Source organism: Podarcis filfolensis (assembly GCF_964270895.1).
Source record: "Podarcis filfolensis genome assembly, chromosome: Z".
In the NCBI taxonomy this organism is placed as follows: domain Eukaryota; kingdom Metazoa; phylum Chordata; class Lepidosauria; order Squamata; family Lacertidae; genus Podarcis; species Podarcis filfolensis.
Window position 1 is genome coordinate 47,294,312 of NC_139617.1, and position 21,131 is coordinate 47,315,442.

The following is a 21,131-nucleotide window of genomic DNA, read 5'->3' on the forward strand; positions in this document are numbered from 1 at the left end:
AGGAATACAATTATTATTTTAATGTTCCTCTGAGTGTGTGCGTTTTTTTAGTTAGTACACTAAGAGGAAGACTATGCAGAGTTTTCCCTGTGTTATGTGGTCACTTACTATGTTCAGAGGGCTTTTAACAGAGGAGCGCATTCGAAAGAAAAGTGTCACTACCTCTCTGGCACATTCCAAAGTGGTACAGTTTATTCTGCCACCACAAAATTGAGCCACCTCATTTTGCTGCACGTTTAGACTAGACCCGAGTTCAGAATAGATTGTAGTGAATGAGGTGATGGGGACACGGCATTGGGTCACACACAGAATTCCATGCATTCTGCAAACAGGGACAGGGCATTTATTCCAGCAGGGGTATGGTTAACTTCTCAATGAATGGAAGCAGTTTGCCATGTTCCATGAATAGTCAGATTGTGGCCCAACTTGTACCCCAGTTTCCCCAGACTCTATGCATATCACACCCAATAATTAAATTCCAAAGCTCGATTTTGCTGTGCCTTCATGGAATTCATTTATTCATGTGAGCTGAGCTTTGCCCAAGCTGTGGAAGCCCTGTCGTCTTTTTCTCAAAGTGATAGTCTCAGAACAAGGAAGTTGTTTCAGACAAGGGCTTTTACAGGACTTGTATATGGCAACTTGGTCTAGTCATGAGTCCATCAACTCTGTCCTTTAGGAGCTCAAGTAGTGCTGGTCTGTGAGGCATTGCCATGTATGAAAAGAACCATTGCTTTCATTCTGGGTCACCTTAAGTCACTGAAGTAGCCATCCTGTGCACACTTAATTGGAAGTAAGCACCATTAAACACAGTGGAACTTACTTCTGAGTAAGCATACATATTATTGCATTGCTTGTTCCTCATCTGTTCCATGCTTTTTAAACTTTGGGAGACGGTATTAAAATACCGTTGGAGCTCATTTAAGGAAATGTTAACTCAATCAATCACTCATATTCTCTTATGGGCTGAAACAGTTTCTGAAGCTAGAAGTTTACTAGATTTTGATATGGTTTGTCTTGCCATAGGCTTTTTAGAAGGGGCATTCCCTCCTGTGTATGAGAAAAGGGAGCCTCTTAAAATAGTGCCTACTGCCTGCTGTTTTTATAAGTTCTTATATTGAAAGTAATTCATAAAGAAAACTGCCCAGTTAAACAGTGGTTCTTTTGTGTTTCTGTGTAGGACAGTACTAAGCTGAGTACTAAGTACCATTGGTCTCACTCAGTTTACTTGTGCTTCCCATGCTGATGGATGCTTCCTGTTCTCTTACATAGCTACTTATAAACTTTTAGCTGGTGTTTTTTCCTGCTAAAGAATCCAATAGTTTCTCGAGCCACTTTGGTCTTTAGCTTTATTAAATTTGTGCATCGCTTCCCGCTAAAAGGTCCTGAAGCAAGAAAAATAGGATAGAATAATAAAATTACAGAAGCAAACATATCATGAATGACAATATATATATAACAATACAATATCATTTAGGTCAGAAGTAGGGAAAGAAGGATACAAAAACTTGGGGTTCAACAGTGGTTCTGCATCTGTTCCAGCATCCTGCCCCAGAGCAGTGGTTTGCCCCGGATCCTCCAGAATAAATAGACAGACAGCTAGAGATTACAGTAGAAACTTTTGGTGGTAGGAATAAGTGTGAAGAAAGGGGTGACAGAACACATCTTCCTTCAATATACCAACCGAGAAAAAGATGCAGAACTAAGACTGTGTACAGCTAGTTTTGCTAGGTCTTTGGGTAGTATAAGACTGGCCTGAGACATTTCTCTATGTTTCCTTGCTCTGCTCTCAGCTCTTGCGGGGAGGAAAAGTTAGTCTTTGGCTGCCTGAAGCGCAATTAATTTCTTCATGTACCCTGATTGCCTTCCTTTCAGAATCTGGAGCGTGTTGCAGCTCAACACAAGGCAGAAGTGGAAAATATCATGGAGCAGCTGAAAGAGCTGAAGGTGAAGACTGAGCGTGACAAGGACGCCCTGAAGAATGCAATCAAGGCCCAGAAAGAGCGAGCGGAGCGCAGCGAGGAGTATGCAGATCAACTGAATGCCCAGCTGGCAGAAAAGGTGATGGTTGATCTGGTGGCCTCCATTTCAGGGCATCGCTTACTATTGGGCCAAAGTTTTGTGGAGTGGCCTCCCCATACTATTTCTTTTTGCATTTGAGGACACCAGCAATAAAGACTGAAGCTGCATCTGTGTCTTTGGAAAGGCACAGCTACTTGGCTACTTGTGAGGTTTGATTTGCAGAACATGGGTGGGGGGCGGACCCTGGTCCATAGGTTTCCTTGGAGAGATGTAAGCTTTTGAGCTCTATAGGTCACTTAAACAGTCTGAATGACACAGCTGCCTCATTCTTGCCTGAAGAAGAGCTTTGCTAAACTCACAGGTTGCAGAACTTGCTGAGGAAAGTTGGTTTGTTAAGTAACTAGCTGTCTTGAGAGCATAGAGATACCTTTTTACAGCCCACCTGGCAGTTAAAGAACAAATACTATTTAATAGCCATGATGCTAGTAGTAAATTCAGTATGTCTGAACTCTGGGACAGCTTTGAATCCTGATACTCCTCCCCTTCTTCTCTTCATCCTCCATTCATCTTGCTGACTTTCTCTTTTTACATTTTATTGGGTTACAGTCATGGGAGGAGGCCTGGGAGTTCCAGGAAGGGTATATATTGTTTTACAGCAGAAGTAGCCAGTGTGGTGTTGTTGGGCTCCAATTACCATCAGCCCTAGTCAGCATCACATGGTTCAGGGATGAACATCACTCTGTGTGTTCAAATCTTTTAAAAAACCATACTTCCTGAGGCCTTTAGGTCTGATTAACTAGTTTCACTGTACCTGACTTAATGACTCATGAATTGTTCATTTTAAAGTAGGGTTTATATTTGTATGTCTTTCAGGGTAGAATTCCTTCTCTGATTCTGTTGTAGAGCCATGTCCATTGGTGGCACTATATAAATAAACGTTGGTGGTGGACATATCATTATGGGAATTGCAGTAGAACAGAATTCGGAGGGCACATCGGCTGTCTCTGTTGTAGAATTTTGATTTGCATTCTTATATTAGCACAATATGTGACAGTAAGCAAAAAACAAAAAAAACCCTCACTTTTATTGCTCTTGGTGGTGTTAAGATCTTTCTCCCATTTGTCCTGCAACAACCCTATCAGGTGGCACACTGTTCTTACTGTAAAGTGAGTCCTGAAGAAGGGGAGTGGTAGGAAGAATAGACTTTTGGGGGACTTCTCCCAGCCTCTGTTGTCTGGAATGGGTTTAATGTTTTCCTGTCTGTAAACCATGGTTACATGTTACCTGGGAGCTCCCCATAGGCTTATGTACTTCCTCCCCATCTTCTTCTTCCTTCTGTTCTTCTCACCTTCCCTTTCTGTCCAACATTAATGTGGCTTAGTGTTATGATGCAATGGAGATAAATGGCAACTATGGTTAGTTCTCAACCAAAACAGCTTTTAATTCTTGATTTAAAGCAAGGTATAATCATCGCGGCAGATGTAACTCTGTGCCACCCTTGTGAAAGCTGAAAAGGAAAAGGAGAACCTGCATAGGGGGGAATGAGCATGCTGTTGACCACTTAACTTGATTAGGACATTGAGGAGCATTTGATCTGTATTGGGGTTGCCTTGATGTTCTAGGCTTGGTTTTGGCTGAAGGTGGCTAGAAGTACAGGACTGCTGTGAAAGTCTACAGTGGACCCCTCCGGATATGAACTTAATTCGTTCTGGGGGTCCTTACGTACCCCAAAATGTCCGCAACATGAGGCGTCGCTTCTGCGCATGTGTGTGGCACGATAGAGTGCTTCTGTGCATGTGCGCATGGCAAAACCCGGAAGTATACACTTCTGGGTTTGCCACGTTCACAACCCGAAAGTTATGTTACCCGAAGGTCCATTGTATTTGCTTTGTACAACTAGTCATGAGTGTGGGGTGTCAGAATAGTTCTTGTTTTCTATGCCATACAATGTGGCTGCTCTTCTAACCTTGCCTGTTGCCTTGCTTGGCAGGACAACTATGTTGCTGAGGCGTTGTCCACCTTGGAATCATGGAGAAGCCGCTACAACCAGGTGGTGAAAGACAAAAGTGATCTGGAAGTCGAGATTGTGATGCTGAACAGGTGAGAGCTGTGCTGTCCCATTTGGAGCTGGCTCCCAAAACGGCTCGCGTGGAGGGATGGATGGGAGGCAGCACAGCACTCAGATCCAAAAGATTACTGTGGGCTCCTGAAGCCTGTAGCTCCTGAAGAAGCTACTGGGCTCCATCAGTCCCAGCTAGCATAGCCAATTGTTTGGGGTAGAGGGAATTTAAAGTCCAACAACACTGCAGAGCTGCAGGTTCCCCATCACTGCATTACTCTCTTTTTAGTTAGTTAAGAAGGTGACGGCCATATGTCCTGGCTCTCTGTCATTTCTGTTTCCTCCATGACTGTTTCCTCAACATCTGGAGGGCCACAGGTTTCCCTCTTCTGCTATATGGGAATCATGTGCCTTAAAAAGATCATCATCTTTGTGAAATGCTGCTTTGAACTGAGACTGCTTCTTTCTTCCTTGGGCTAATGTCTCTTTCCCTGACATGTATTTAAGCCGTATTTCAGACTTGATGGAACAGCAAACCACTATGGAAGACAAGATGCGGGAAGACAGAGATGCCATGGTGGACAAACTGCACCGGCAGGTCACAGAAAGTACCTCATTCAAAATGGAGAATGAGAGGTTGAAGGTTAGTAGAGAAAAGTCCTCATCTTCCCCATGCTGGGGCCTTCCAGATGTTTTGGGCTACAGTTCCCGCCAGTCCAGCATAACGCAATCACGCTAGCTAGGACTGATGAGAGTTGTAGTCCAAAACATACATACATAGGACACCAGCTGGTCTAGGTCTGCTAGGGGCATCTCCACCATCCTGATGGGATGTGTAGGAGCATTTTAAAAAATAACTTCCAATCATTTCAGTGGAGATAGTGCAGGAGATGTTCCACATGGGATTTGTTTGTTTGTTTGTTTTATTGCATTTTTATCCCATCTTTTTTTCAAGGAACTCAAGGTGGTGTACATGCTTCTCCCCACTCCTCCTCTTTTTTAAAAAATCATTTTTATTAATTTTCCAATAAAAAACATCCAATTAACATATCCAATCATAATCCAATTGAAATGAAAAACTAAAATTTAAAAAAGACCAAATTATAATCCAAATTGTAATTGTTGATTTTTCGGGGCTCCCCAAAGTCTGGACCTCTGAAGCATATCTCCAAATCTCAGTCCTGCCTCTCCTCGTTGTTTCCATATTTTCCACATCCTGATTTTAACGCTTTAAAATTCTCCATCCCTGGCTCTGCGATTCTCAATTATGTCAAACATCATATATCCTTTCATCCATCGAATACAGCTTTATTTGTGTGTATATATATATTTGCAACTTTCTTTTTGCCAGCACAGTTTCCCCTGACTCTATTCCAGTCCAGGCTGTTATCCAAGTCCCCCCCCCCTTCCTCCTCTAATCCCCACAACAGCCTGGTGAGGTATATTAGGCTGCGAATGAGTGACTGGCCGAAGGTCACCTGATGAGCTTTGTGGCCGAGTGGAGGATTTGAACCCTGGTCTCCCACGTTCTAGTTGACGCTCTTAACTGCCTACACCGCACTGACTCTCTCATGAGAGGGAGAGGGAGATGCTTGCTGTACAGCCCAGCAGTCCTTTCTCTTCTGACTGAACACGTCTCTCTTCTGGTTCCTCCAGAATAGCATTCTGCCGGTGGAGGAAAAGTTGAATAAAGCTCAGCAGGAAATAGCGATGCTCAAAGCGTCCCTCAAGAACTACGAAGGGACAATTGAAAGTTACAAGAACCAGGTACTGCTCTCGAAAGACCTTTGGCACCCTCTTTCCTTCTCCGTCTTCTGGCAGGAATGCCCTGCTGAGCTCCAAAGCCCTGGAACTTGGGGAGTGGGGCAGAGCTGCATTTTGTTTTTCAGGCGTTCTGTGTCTTTTGTCTAAGCAAGTACTTGGCAATTTCTTTTCTAGATATTTGCAAGAGGTGGGGGTACCTGATAAGCACCTGCTCTTCTTCCTTTGTGTTACTGAAAGGATTTGAAGTTGGTCTGTTTCATTTTGTAGCCCTCTATTATTGGGGAACTGAATGTAGAAATAGTATTTATCTTTTTAAAAAATAAAAAAATACCCCTAGCCAAGATGGATTACAATATTTCAAAATCTGAGAGGAGCCTAATTGTGGTAGTAATTAAAAAGCAATAAACAAATGCACATCAAATACAGAGAATGATTTGAGAGCTGCAGAACATAAAATAGGCTTAAACTGGTTAGTTTTCTCAAGTGTTTCCAAAGGCTTTTCTTACTTGAGCTTGGGCTTCTCTCACTCTGTTCTTGGAGGCAATGAAAGATTCAGGTGGTGCAGATGCCTTGGCTTAGGCTAGGCTCATAGATGACAACCTTTACCAAGACCCTTCAGATGTTTTGGACTACAGCTTCCATCACACCAAGGCAGCACAGCTGTATGATGCTGCAGATGATGGGAGTTGTCTAAAACATCTGGAGAGGACTGCAGCTTGGCAAAGGCCAATGAGGAGGAAAACCAACAAATTGGAGCACTTCTGTATAAAAGCCTTGTCCACTAATTTAGAGTACCTTTTTATTATCTGAACTGTCACACTTGAAAGGGGTTTGTCTCACCTTGTAGTGAAATTGGGCTCTTTCAAAGTCTACGCATAAAGGGCTTGCATGCAGGAGTAGCTCACAGAAGAATGGTCCCCGTACATTTTGCCTCATATATATCAGGTTCTACAGATGCTAGAGTTTTTTTTTTTTTTAAAGAAAAGCTAGGAACCTGGAGATTATGGCTCATCATGGATCCCCGTGCCTCCAGAGCTTTTCTACTGCTGGGTGTGTGGTGTTGTTGTTTTTGAAGAGACAATGGGAGGATTCATTATGTTGTATCTTGCCCAGTCAGAGTGATTCACAGAACAATGGCCCCTGTGGAATTAACCTACAGTCATGAGCCCATCACTGTGGAATTATGAGGAGTAAAGCTGTAGGGTATGGATTTCAGAATTATATTCCACTCTTGCTATTTAGAGAGGAAATTGTCTCTAAAATATGAACCAAAGGCACCTGTATAGGTTAGAGCATGGGTAGGCAACCTAAGGCTTGGGGGATCCGGCCCAGTCGCCTTCTAAATCCGGCCCACGGACAGTCGGGGAATCAGCATGTTTTTACATGAGTAGAATGTGTGCTTTTATTTAAAATGCATCTCTGGGTTATTTGTGGGGCATAGGAATTTGTTCACCCCCCCCTTCAAAATATAGTCCGGCCCCCCACAAGGTCTGAGGGACGGTGGACTGGCTCACGGCTGAAAAAGGTTGCTGACCCCTGGGTTAGAGGTAGAGTTTATGTGTTCTAACACAAATGGAGAAAAGCAGTTCAGCAGGGCAGGTGGGTGTGTCTCCCTCTGAGTTCTGACTCCTTTAGGTGAGAACATAACTGCAATGACTCTTTTTTTGAGGATTGATTAAAAAATGGAGTGTCTATGTGAACAAAACTTTTAGTACTTTCTCTTCAGATTTCTCACAGTTGCGTTCACTAAACCCAAATTGAAACATGATTAATTCAGTTCCATTTGATAATGTGGCTGCTGTACATGTTTGTCTTCTCCTTAAATAAACAACAACCCACCAACATCTTTTCCCCAGGTGCTGAAAACGCGAATGGAAGCTGATGAGGTGACTGTGAAACTGGAGCTTTGTGAGAAAGAGAACAAATCATTGAAAGAGGAAATGACCAAGGAGATTGAAAATGTAAGTGTCTGGTCCAAGCTGTAGACGAGCCATAAAATCTGGAGGTTTTACGTGTTGTAGCTCCTGCACAGGAACTTTCCGTGGGGTGTAGAAGAGAAGGAGCAGACTAGTACCTCACAAAAACATGAGAAGAAAACTGCTTGTACATTTTGCATCGTATTTATCAGTTTCTACGAATGTTAGAGATTCACTCTGTTTTAAAAAAGAAAAGAAAAGAAAGAAGGAAAGGCAGAGAATCTGGAAGTTATGGTTCATGATAGGTCCCCGTTCCTCCAAGGCTTTTCCATTGCTGCTTTTTTGAAAAAGAAAAAAGAAGAGAAACAGAACGGGATGTTTCATTATAGAATCATAGAATCATAGAGTTGGAAGAGACCACAAGGACCATCGAGTCCAACCCCCTGCTTATGCTGCATCTTGTCCAGTCAGAGTGATTCACAGCATAATTAGCACCATAGAAGATTACTGAAGAAACTATAAAATTATGGCGAATGGTGATCTAGGTTTAGGAGGGGGTCATAACTCAGTGGTAGAGCACCTGCTTTGCATGCAGAAGGTGCAGGTCCAATCTCCGGCGTCTCTAGTTGGAAAACCTCAGGTAGCAGAGCTAGAAAAAACCTTGGAGAATCATGTGTCGAGGGGTGAAACTCCATAGATACAGCTTATGTGCAGGACTGCTATAGAGATGGGGTTTTTTGCTGTGATGTGGAGTTGGGAACATTGAGCATTCAAGGGTGACGAAAAGGACAACCAAAGTAATCAAGGGGCTGGAACAGCCAACTCCCCTATGAGGAAAGGTTGCAGTGCTTGGAGCTTTTTAGTTTAGAAAAAGGCAAGGAATAGGAGACTCGATAGAAATGTCATGACACAAAAAGATGGCATGAGTTAGATAAGACAAATAGGAAAACAGATTTTCATCCTCTTTCGTAATGCTAGAGCCTAGGTCTAATTCAGCAGAGCTATTCCTAAAAGTTTAATAAATAAACATAGGAAGCCAGGGGTCCCTTTACCTTTACTTTACCTCCACTGCTATTGCTCTTGGGTCCTGCTTGTGTGCTTCCCAGAAGCATCTACTAGCTTCACATATTATCAGGTCCTTGATCTAGAATTGTGGATCAAACTCATTGTTATCAGATAAATAGGTCTTGTGGCCAAGCACCCTCTGTTATCTTTAATTCCCGCTTTCTGCATTCTTGCTCACAGGCTCGTAAGCAGTTCCAGAGTCAGGTTGCTGAGCTAGAAAAGCTTCCCGAGATCTTGAAGCTCACAGAGTCTAAACTGGCTGAGTGTCAGGAACAGCTAAAGAGTTACGAGAAGAAAAATATGGACCTGTCAGCCATGATCACAGACCTCCGTCAGCGGGTAAGGGATTGGCAGAAGGTGCCCACACGAACCCCAAGCCGAGGACCAAAATGAGCCTCTAGCATCAAGAAAATGCAATCTTTGTCTCTTGTCTCGTCTCTTTTTGAAATGATTAAACATCTGCACTGCAGAATAAAAGGACGTGTGGCATGTCTTTGTTTTGCTGTTTTGCTATCTGCATTTAAGCCTGCTGCTTTTCTCAGTCCACCAACACCTTCTCTGGCAAGTTAACAAATGGGTAGCCTTGTGAAAGCATGCAGTTAAGATCCACCAGCCCCCTTCACACTTTTATTTGGCAATGCATAGGTTTCCCAGGGTTCTGTGTAATTGCAGTTCAGGCTAGAAACTTAAATTCATCAACAAAAAGTCAAATTTCTAGTCCTCATGATTGAGAGGGATGAAAATTTGAATATGGTTAGGCAGGTCTCTAGGCACCGAATGGGGTGGAGGAATCAAAACTGCCTACCAGAATATTTGCACATGTTGGCTTGTTTTGCATAATTTATTTATCTTGTCGTGGGGGGAGAGTGAAGGTGCAACCTAGGCATGGAACACTTAGGTAATGCCATTGAGGATTGCTTGCTTTCATTTTAAAGAAGAAAATAGAAACTGAAGTTCTTAGCATGCACTCACTTCAGTTTCTCCTCCTGTGTTGTTCAGTCTTGAAATGCACACATCGTCGTAAGTGTGGTATGTTCTAAAATTGAAAGCAAAAACCTGGGCTGTGGGTGGTGGGGAGCTTCTGAGATTCAGCTCATGGTGACTGGTTTAGTTACACTTGCTAAAGTTCCAGTCCTTTGGTCTTTCTGACAGTCAACACTTGGTTCCCTAAGCCTCTCTGTGTGACCTTTTCGGCCTTAATTTTACAGCTGCTGTACTGTGCTTCCAAACTGACCCAAATTCTTCTAAAGTCTTTCTTTTTGAGCCAGAAATCCTTATGCACAGTAAATCCATGTGTAATAAGCTCTTGGCAGCTTAAATCAGATCTTGGTTTTTTAATATAAATTTGCAAAGATTTTATTTTATTTTATTTTTGTATGGGGTGCAAACCAGCATGAGTATAACATGTACCTGACCACAAGCACCTGAGCCTCCATTCCTTGTCAAAAGCAACTTCATCTTTTAGCAACCCATGGTTAATTTTGCTCAGCTCCATAAGCTTTTCCTTCTGTGTGTGTGTTTGTGTGTGTGTAAGAGAGAGAGAGATTGTGATTGTGATTTTTTCTCTCCTTTGGGGTTTGCCTCAATCTGTGTGTGCTTCACTTTGCTTGCAGGTGGCTGGCGGCTCATTTGTGCAGCGCTGAGAAGAAAAAAATTCATGCTGGATCAAAATAGGCTCTGAAAAGGCCACAAAAACAGGAACACGTACAGTGCTTAATGTGTGCAACAGGAGGTTCCTGGGCTCATCCCTGCCCTGCAGCCAGCCCTCTGACCAGTGGGGTTGAGGGTGTATGTGAAGGGGGTTACTGATTATAGTTGCTTAGTGGTGAGGCAAAGACCCCCTACCTCAGAAGGCTGTCTTTAATTTTACTCCGTGTCCCACCTCCTGGTACTGAAATCAGATTCTGCTCCTGGGGTTTGGTCTCAAAGCACACAAGGCCATCACCTTGCTGAAGCTAAGTAGCTTTGGGTCTGCTCAGTACCTGGAAACCGCATGTGGATGACCTTCCATGGTGGAAGAAGAAAGGTGCAATGTAAATGGTAACATTAAAGAAGCACCAAATGAGCCCTGGTCCACTTAAGTCCTGAACATAGTAGTTTTTTTCTGCTCCTTTTCTCTCTTTGTCTGTCTGTCTTTCTGTCTCTCTCTGCATGACTCCATTCTTGTTTCTCTAGGAAATAAAGAATGGGGAGAAAATGAGCAGCACCTGTCACTGGTAACTTGGAAAGGCCTTAAAGACTTTACACATTTTCTACCTTTCCCCCTTCCTATTTTTTTAACCAATCTTTCGTTTTCATATCTTGAATTACTATGGTTTGATTTAATTGTATTGATTGTTTTGATGACTTATTGTTGCCGTCTGCTTTATTCATATGATGCTGTGCTTGATATTATAGTGATTGCAGTGTTTGTTGCTTTGTTAATGCCCATGTTAGCTGCTTTGAGCTGAACGCTTGCTGTTGGAAAACCGGAATACAAATATTAAATCAAGTCAAATCAAATTTCAGATTGAGCTTCAGGGAGACAAGATGGAGATGATGAGAGAGAGGTATCAGTCTGCCCAAGAAGAGAACAAGCAGCTGATCCTCAAGCTTGAAGAGCTGGAGAGGTTAGGAGCAAGTGGGGAGGATGCTGCTTTGTCAAGGATGGGAGCAGAGTGATCAAAACTGAAAGGCTGTGTTGTCCAAATGTTTTCCTGTGCGTATAGATCAATCAGGTGCTGTATCAGTGTTGAGTATGGAACTCTGTAGTCTTGTCATGGATGCTGGGCTTGGTGGTGATGGTGGGGAAGACAGTTGCTCTGGTTGGCACACCATGCAGAGCCCAAACCATGGCTCAGTGTGAACATAGGGAGCTCAGGAGAGGAGTTCACAACTGAGTCACAGCAGAGTTTTGCTGCTGCCTGCAGTGATCTTTGTAAGTCTGGACCTGCGGTCAGACTTTACCTGTCTCCAGATTAACTGTTGGCGGTAGCTAGGGTTTGTCCTTTAGTTCCTGGCTTGTGGATTGCCTGGAAGAGCTAAGCTACAAGCCTGGATTTGGACGACATGCTAAGCCAAACTATGGTTTCATTCAGTATGATGCAGCAGCAAAATAACCAGAGAGAAGCAAAATGGCCACAATCTCCTCTTCAGCATTTGCGCAAAGCCATGCTTTGGCTTACTGTGACATGTGAACCAGGCTACCGGCAGTGTTGGGAAGGCAAAATGTAAAGGCCTCTTGCATTCCAAATGTAGGTTAATACTGTATTGGCCTGAATATAAGCCTCACTTTCCCACCAGATTCCGACCGTGCAAAGTTAAAAGTACAGCTTAAATTTGCAACCTTACAAAAACTGGCTTTTAAGATATTGCTGCTGAAACATACATACGGTAAAATGGAATGGGGGTGAGTGCCTGCGGAATTTTAAGGGAGCGGCTTATATTCGGGTATTGTGTCCCGCCCCCCCCCCTTGAATTTTAAAGGTGCGGCTTATATTCGGGTGCGGCTTATGTTCAGGCCAATACGGTATACTTTTTTGTGGGGTGGGGGGAGACCAGAGGGAGGAGTCAAGGAACTGTAGCAATTTATGTAGCTATGCGCTTTCCACAACCTGCCTCTTAAGATATCTGCTGGTTCCTAGAACCAATCTCCTGTGGGCAGCTCGTTCAGCCAGACCTTTTCAGAAGCACTGGAACTAAAGCAGACACATAGAGCAAAACAAATGCAATGCTCTGTGGCAAGTGGCTGTTGCACAGGCTTCACATTAAGGAGGTCTGGAAATCAAATCTCCAGCTTAAAAATCATGGTAGCTGGGAAAGAGGGGGAAGGAAATGCCTTTTCCCACCTAAGGCTTTGGAGAACTGCAGGCGGGCAGTGCCGGCAGCTGATGCTGGGCAGAAATGATGGTCTGACTTGGTGCTTAACACATTCCTTTGCAATACCAGTGTTGTCAATAGGCCTGTGTTTGCTTTTCACTAGAGCTGTGGCTTGATCAGACATTGTATTCAAACAAGTTTTTGTTGTTGTTGTTTCCAGAAAATTGCTTATCGGCAAAGCAACAATGACTGTGCTGGCCATCTGCAGTTCCTATGAGGAAGGGGTAGCCAACATCATACCCTCCAAATGTTGCTGGACTCCAGTTCCCATCAACCTTTGGCCATACTGGATGAGACTCAAGAGTCCAGCAGCCCCTAGATGGCATTACATTGGCTATCCAGCATACACCCACACCCACACCACAATGGTACCCCCAGTTGCAGACAGGATCCATTCCGGAGCGCTGGTTGGATCCCGAGGTTTCTGCAACTGGAAGGACCACTTCTGCACATGCGCTTCTGTGCATGTGCACACGGCGAAACCCAGAAAAATACTTCCGGGTTTGCCGTGTACGTATCCCGAAGGATACATAACTGGAGGTGAACATAAGTAGAGGTACCACTGTATAAAGTAGCACCTATCAAAACTTATTTACCGGCACATCTAGTCCATTTAAATGTTGAGCCCTGTTTTGATTGGCATATACCCATGAATCTTCCTTGTGGTTGCAATTCAGGAAGCTTGAAGCAGCAAGCGGTCAGAATATAGAATTTATCCAGGTCATAGCGAAAAGGGAGGAGTCGATCCATCAGGCCCAGCTGCGACTAGAGGAGAAGACCCAGGAATGTGGCGCCTTGGCTCGCCAGCTGGAGATAGCAATTGGCGATGCCAAGAGGCAGGTTGGTACCTCCCACTGGCCAATGAGTCTGAAGGATCATTGCCATTGCAGTGGGAGCGGAATTCTCTTCCCTCAAGTGTTTTGTTTTTGAGGACCAGCTTCAGGAGATCAGTGAGAAGATGCTTTAGTACAAGGGGTGGGGATCTCAACCCTGGATCCCAAATGTGGTCCTTGGGACTCTCTATGCTTCTTCCAACCTTGCTCTGAGTGTCCTCCTTGCATGGTTTTGCTCAGCAGTTCCTTGCAGGAATGTGTCCTTGAAATGTGGCAATGCCTCACTTACCTGGAAGGAGGCAGAGGTGTCTGTGGCTGGAAATGTAGCCCACTGTACAAAAGTCCCCTCCACATGCCTTGGCCATCACACTCATGAGGTGAGGCAGCAAGATCCACAGGGGCAGCAGATTCAGCCTCCAGAGAACGTGTCTCCTGTTGCCGCAGCAGCAGCTTCCTGGTGAACAGGAGGCACTACTAGTCTCCTGTCCCAAGGGAGAAAATGGCAGGGCTGCCCTCTGGGGTCCCCTGGGCTCTTCACCCACCCAGCGTGGTACAGAACAGGCACCCACCCACCAATGTAGATCTTTATTCTCCCCAACCCCCTTCTTGATATTGATCTTCACTCGCTCTTTATTCCCTGGTGGTGGGAGAGGAGCACCATTTTGTGGTTCGCCCATGTGCCAAATGTCTTGGGCCAGCCCTGCCACAGATTTCCCCAAGGCTGCCCACCAGGGAATGTAGCCCCTGGGTTGAAGAGCCCTTCTCTATTGCCCTAGTAGGAGGTCATGCATATCCGATACACTTCCATCCCATCCTACTTTTGAGGAGCTCTTGAGAGCAGCCCATGCAAGGAGCCTCTTTTCTCCTTATAACAGCTCTGGAAGATGTGCTCAGCTTGAGAGAGAGCACTCAATTAAATTGTGGGTGGATAGGGACCCACACTCAGCTCTCTCCAGTGAAAGCAAAACACTTTACCATTACATATCCTGCTGGCTCCCAGGATGTTTCCTGTCTCTGTGTGTGTTTGTGATTTGATTTTCTTTCTTTCTTCTTAGTCTTCCATATTAGAAATGTGAGCTGGGTGGGGAAGTATAAATGCAAAGATAATAATGTATTGGGCCACTTGAACTGTCTCTAGATATTTAAAGTAAAATCAATGCTCCCTCCCCCCAATACACACATACACACATTTTACTTCTCCAAGTTCTTTACATCTGTTACTTTACTTTCAAACTCTTGAGAGGTGGGCATGTATTTTAAAGAACATGTTTGTGTGTGTGAAGAACGTGTGTTGCCTGTAAAGCAACTCTAGTCTGGGGGGGGCGGGGCGGTGAGGACAGAAATTTCCCTCCCGTCTTGTTGCTCTTTCTTCTGCTAACATTGCATATGTAGATTAACCCTGTTTCTAATACAACAGGAAAGTGAGTGCTACATTTTTTAAATGTTTCCTGGCTTTAGAAGCTTTGGGAAATTGGAATCAAGCCATTCCTCAAAGGTTCTTGAGGGATGCTTTTTTGTTTTTTTGCTAAAACCCAAAACATTGGTTTGTCTTGTTTCTATTGCCTTGCCTGCAAAAGCTGGAACAAACAAGGGAACGAGCAGCAGCAAGGGAGAGAACAGCCCAGTCCAAGATGCTAGATTTGGAAACTCAACTGAGCAGGACAAAGACGGAACTGAATCAGCTGCGGCGGAGCAAAGATGATGTGAGTGGCTTTCTTTCAGCAGCACAGCTCTCTTAACTCTTTTAAGGACTTTTAGGTCCATCCCATCCTGTGTTTTGATAGGGAGGCAAGGAAGTAGATGAGTGGGTGGGGGATTGGTTGGTTGGGGTTTTTTTGGTTTTTAATAGGATTTGGTTTTTAATAGGATTTAATAGGATGAAGCACAGGGAACTGATTGGGAGCATAGAAGATATTGTAAGCATAGAAGTTGTAAGATAAAGGGCTTAGCAGGCTGGTATTTCTGCTTGGCATGGTGAACTGCTCTTTGCTTATATGAAGAATCCATAACGGGGTGAGCGTGGCAGTGATTTCCCCTGCTTCAACCATTTCCCCCGTGCTCATGCAGGCAGAGTGTCGGTATGAAAGCCGCCTCCATGACCTGAAGGATCGTCTTGAACAGTCTGAGAGCACCAACCGAAGCATGCAAAGCTACGTGCAGCTCCTCAAGTCCTCTTACGCCAATGTCTTTGGAGACAGTGCCTTATCAACCTCCCCGATTCGTCCTCGATCTCCACTGTGATCAAACCTTGTTCCTTAACTTCCAGGACCCTCTTGCTACAGGCTCAGCTGGGTGGACCTATTTCAAAGCCATATCTGATTTTGGAACTTAAACAGCTCAGGATCTTCATCATATTGTTGGCATGGGAGATTCATCCTCCCTTTATGCTGGTGATATGGTGGCATTAAGGGCTGCATTGTGTATCATAAGCCATGTTAAAGCGGGCCAACAAGGGGCACATTTACCACCCCTTCTGTCTTTTAGTGCCTTAAAGAGGTTGCATGTTTTGAAAGTAACCTGCAGTGTTTTAATCATCTTTTAATTTTATTAATGTTTTATGTATGATTTTCTCACTATGCCATGAGTTTCAAATATCATGTTTGTTGAATGCAGAACAAAATATTTAGATTTTTTTTAATATAATAATAAAAATTGTCATCTGAAAAATTGTGAACCCATGAAAGGTTGTGTCTGCTAGCAGCATGCCTTGGGCCAGACATAGCTGGTGTGAAAACCATTCCTTTTTCTTTTAATTGCATTATTCCAGTTTTTCTAGGGGTGAATATCAGTTTAAAGGTGTGATTTCAGTAATTGTGTATGCGAAAGAGAAAAGCACCTGCCCTGCTTTTTAAAGAAAGATGTTTCATACTATCTGTACTCTTGTAAAGGTTCCTGGGATCCATTTTTCCAGAGCTGCATATCTCTGATCACTTGTGATTTTCATGTGTGACTTTTGTGTTCAACAGTAACGTTTTGTTTGTAAAATATCCCATGATTTTTTGTTTTCAAGCTCTGTGTGTCTCTGTTATTTTTAGCTTCCTTATGTGATGAATAACATCTCTGTTCCTGCTTCTGTGCTGCACATACTGATACTCACTACATTGGGGCATGAGCTGGGGGTCAGCATAGTTTATCTTTTCTGGGCCAGATCAGTCCCGCAGAGATCCCTCCATGGGCCTGATTGCGCGCGCGCTATTTTCCGCGTCTGCACAGATGCGATTTTCAGCGCCGTGGAAGCGAGTCCCTGCATCGCGCTGTGCTGGTTTAGTGCAGCGTGCGAGTGGGCGGCTCAGTTCGGGGGTGGCTCGTGGGCCGGTCAAACGACCTCCGGTGGCCACTTCCGGCCCTTGGGCCTTAGGTTGCTGACCCCTGGGCATGAGCTTGCTCGGTTACTCATGAGTGAGTTTCTGTAAAACCACAGAATTCAATTCAAATTTGCTAATTCAAATTGAGGAGCCTTATCCTCTTCAGCATCTGGGGACCCTCCATCCAAGGGTGTGAACTATTTTCAACCTTAGGCGAGAGAGTCAGCCTCTTTTGCTGGAAGCACCAACTACCCCCTTGAAAAACGACTGTTTTCTGTCTTCCTGCCCTCCAGAAATGAAACCAAGCTGACTGGTCAAACTGTCCAGAATTCAAGAGAGGAGGGTAGAGTCTTTCATTTTGATGGACAGGTCTATGTTTTGTTGTTGTTTTATAACTTTATAATATATGCATATACAATATATACTGTATTTTTCGCCCTATAGGATGCACCGTCCCATAAGGCGCACCTAGGTTTTTTGGGGGGAAATAAAGGAAAAAAAATTATTTCCCCCCCAGGCGCGGGGCTGGGGCGAGGGAAGCCCGAGCTTCCCCTGACCCCAGCCCCCAGAACAGGCAACTCTCCGCAAGCTGTGGGAGCCCAGCGCAGGGCTCCCGCGCCTTGCAGAGATCTGCACGAAGCCTGGAGAGCGAGAGGGGTCAGTGCGCACCGACCACTCTCACTCTCCAGGCTTCAGCGAAAGCCTGCATTCGCCCCATAGGACGCACACACATTTCCCCTTCATTTTTGCAGGGGAAAAAGTGCATCCTATGGGGCGAAAAATACGGTACATATAAAAGCCCATATAAAAGGAATCACAAGACAGAGAAGCTAGTAGGAGAAAACGTCAAGCTCTTAGGACATTCAATACACGATCTCAAAGCAGCTGTCTTATTACAAAAGAATTTCAGAAACAGACTTGAGAAGTTGCTGAATTACAACTTATTACTAAACTGAAAACTATGGAGAGCCCTCGTCTGAATAGAGAGATTGGATTCCTGTCTCATTACATATGCTAATCATCTGCATACTACCCTTTGCTTTTTCTTGTAGGACTAATTGCAGACCTTAACAGTCGTCAACAGGTTTACCATACCCAATGAGTGAATCACCCATCTCCCATTACCCTCCTGAGAAAAACCCCACCCCACCCTCCCACTATATAATGGTCTAGTGACTTCTGTTTCAGTGTATCTGAAGAAGTGTGCATGCACACGAAAGCTTAGACCCAGAACAAACTTAGTTGGTCTCTAAGGTGCTACTGGACAATTTTTTTATTTATATAAAAGCCCACATACAGATTGTTACAATAAAAATATCACAGCACCAGCCCTTAATAGCCAGTGGCCCTCATAGAGAAGAAAGTTCCAAAGGGCTGTTTGCACCAAACTGCTGATTCTGTAGTTTCACCCTGTCTGTACTTACCGTATTGGCCTAAGTATAAGCCTCACTGTTTTCCCCACATTCCGAACATTAAAAGTTAAAAGTGCGGCTTAAATTTGCGACCTTACAAAAATTGGCTTTTATGGCATCGCTGCTGAAACAGACACATGGCAAATTGGTGCGGCTTATATTGGGGCCAATGTGGTAATCATAGAACACGTAAAAAGAATAAAGGGAAATATTTTCCATAGTGGAATACAAAGTTCATATTTATACCAAACATACCATTCATGAATGTTGCCAAATAAACCCCTATTTAGTGGGAATGTTCCATCCATGAGATTCTTTGGTCATATAAATCACAAACAGCCCCCAAGCAGTAGCAAAGTCAGAGAGTTCTGCATCACCCCTAGCAGAATGTATTGTATGAGTCAGGTTTTTTTGAAATGCCAACAAACACAACTATTTTAAACCATAGATCCATAGACTAACAAGATGCATCATTTCACACAAGATGAGCAGCAACCAACAGATATATGATTAATTGTTGAGAAGTATGGTCAGCACTGGACACATCATGAATGGATATGAGACATAGCTTAGTGTCCAAAGTGAATCATTTCCCTAGGGAGCTCCCTCAGGGATTTCAGGGATGGATTGAAAACTGATAATTTTTTATGTGGAACTGGGAAAACTTTTCTTCTGTGGGGAGGAGTGACACAGCTCGCTCTGTGCTGAGAATCCACGTTCTGTTTTTTCCTACCATTGCCTTTGATTTGTATTATGCCTATCCCAAAACACTAAGTTTCTGCTTGTAGAGTAACCACATAGCAATTGCTCAGAAGGGATGGCCATGCCTAGAAACAGCATCCATCTCTGATAGACGCTGTCAAATCCCTGGGTCTATATGCATGAGGTTTGGCAGGTTTACAGCAGCAGCTATGCTTGCATATTTTATCTACTTCCATGAAAAGGAAAACAATTATAGCCATTTTTATTTCACCTTATAGTCACTGAGTGGGTGGAGGGGCTTATCTAACTCAGTTTTACATAATGTCTGTGCAAAGCTTACCATTATCTATGGGCCTGGGTGATGTATTGATACATTGCCTGAAACTGGTTTAAAATTAAAATCTTGAGAGTGATTTCAGAATTCTCAGTCAATTGATGTGTCACGAATCCCTGGCCCTGCTCACAGCCAGCATCGTGCCCTTCAATCAGGCCACCCCACTCCCTCCCTCCCTCCCTCCCTCCCTCCCTCCCTCCCTCCCTCCCTCCCTCCCTCCCTTTGCAGCCCAGCTGCTGGCCTTAGGAGTGGTGCTTGCTTGCCTGCCAGCCACCCAGCACCTTCATTTCTTTCCCTGGACATGTGAGCGCTGGCAGTCTGCCTGCTTCCTCCGAGTGGAATGGTGGCTTCTGGTAGCTGCTGCTTGTATGGCAAGACTACTGTCGGAATGCGCCACTGCTGGCTGTTCCAGGAAGCCCGGGTCAGCGCTGACCGCCTGGCCTCACCAGGATTAGGCAGAAGCTGTATAAAAGGTAAAGGGACCCCTGACCATCAGGTCCAGTCGTGGCCGACTCGGGTTGCGGTGCTCATCTCGCTTTATTGGCCGAGGGAGCTGGCATGCAGCTTCCGGGTCATGTGGCCAGCAGGACTAAGCCGCTTCTGGCGAACCAGAGCAGCACACGGAAACGCTGTTTACCTTCCCGCTGGAGCGGTACCTATTTATCTACTTGCACTGGCGTGCTTTCAAACTGCTAGGTGGGCAGGAGCAGGGACCGAGCAACAGGAGCTCAGCCCGTTGCTCTGTATGGTGAGGTTAATCATCTCTGTGGCTTGCAATTGCTTTCTTCTTCCACACCTCCTTTCCGACATCGTAATACACTGCCATATTGAGAAGTCACAATGTTGGAAAGCAGATATTGCCCAGCCCTCGTGATCTCTTGCCATCTTAAAGCATGCTGTCCTTTCACTTAGCGCACTGGCAAGAAAGGAGTCCACTGGCACAGGCTGCGATTTGAATGGTCCTGGGGGGATTCTTTAAAATCCTCACATGAGTAGAGTCACCATGCTCCGTAGCTCAAATTCAGTATTTATGAAGCATACCAAGTGCTACTCTAATTATCTCGCTCTTGCTTTTAACACTGGAATGTCCCTGGGACACTGACTTCAAAGTGTGGCAGCTCTGCTACTCAGGGTGAAAACATTATTAAAAATGAGAACATCTGTAATTTAGTACGTACAGCAGACTAACATTGATGGCCACCCTTGATACCTTCATATTCATATCAATTTCTTTACTGTCCTGATTTGATAGCTGTAAGATGTAGTTTACTCTTTATATATCTCTCTTCATTATATATAACCCCACTGCTAGAAGAGCACCTTTTATACTTGATTTACAATACTGTCTTACTCTGTATATATTTATGTTTTTTATTTTAATTTTATTCATTGCTAGATGGACAAATTATATTTAAAACTTAAAATTTACAAGGTAAAGCAACTGGCAAGTTCTACTGTAAACATTTATATGTTTAGAGAATTTTAATTTAATTAGAGTAATTCAGACTATCATGAACTCTCACTGTGGAATCAGTGAGGTTGCTCTAGAATAACCTTACTCTTATTCCTGGAAATATGTTGGGGGGAAAGTAAACAATACTGTCATCAACAGCCTATGACTCACCTTAGTCAATAGATCGAACTTATAGATCCCTCAGTAATGCCATGGATAGTGTAATAAACAGAAATCTGCCCTTTTTCCCTTATGGGGTACCCAAAAGCCCATACAGAGTCCTTACATAGGTTCCCTATTGGTAGGAGAAAATAACAGAGGCCAACCAGAGAATATTGAGAAGCAAAGCAGCTCGTAAGCTTGATCTTTACTGATCCGTTGCAACAGGGTGCTCCCCTCACACGCAGGAAA

At 44.2% G+C, this 21,131-nt stretch overlaps 1 protein-coding gene across 1 annotated transcript in view; it reads left to right on the plus strand.

The window, feature by feature from the left end:
- ODF2 (outer dense fiber of sperm tails 2) overlaps positions 1 to 16,523 on the plus strand; it is a 33,679-nt gene extending 17,156 nt beyond the window's left edge. Inside the window, 10 exon segments of the mRNA XM_083597282.1 lie at positions 1,873 to 2,058; positions 4,010 to 4,119; positions 4,586 to 4,721; positions 5,735 to 5,845; positions 7,699 to 7,803; positions 9,004 to 9,162; positions 11,332 to 11,432; positions 13,359 to 13,521; positions 15,092 to 15,217; positions 15,582 to 16,523. Of these exon segments, the coding sequence (XP_083453408.1) occupies positions 1,873 to 2,058; positions 4,010 to 4,119; positions 4,586 to 4,721; positions 5,735 to 5,845; positions 7,699 to 7,803; positions 9,004 to 9,162; positions 11,332 to 11,432; positions 13,359 to 13,521; positions 15,092 to 15,217; positions 15,582 to 15,755 (1,371 nt within the window). The 3' untranslated portion in view covers positions 15,756 to 16,523.
- Positions 16,524 to 21,131: the final 4,608 nt, after the last annotated feature.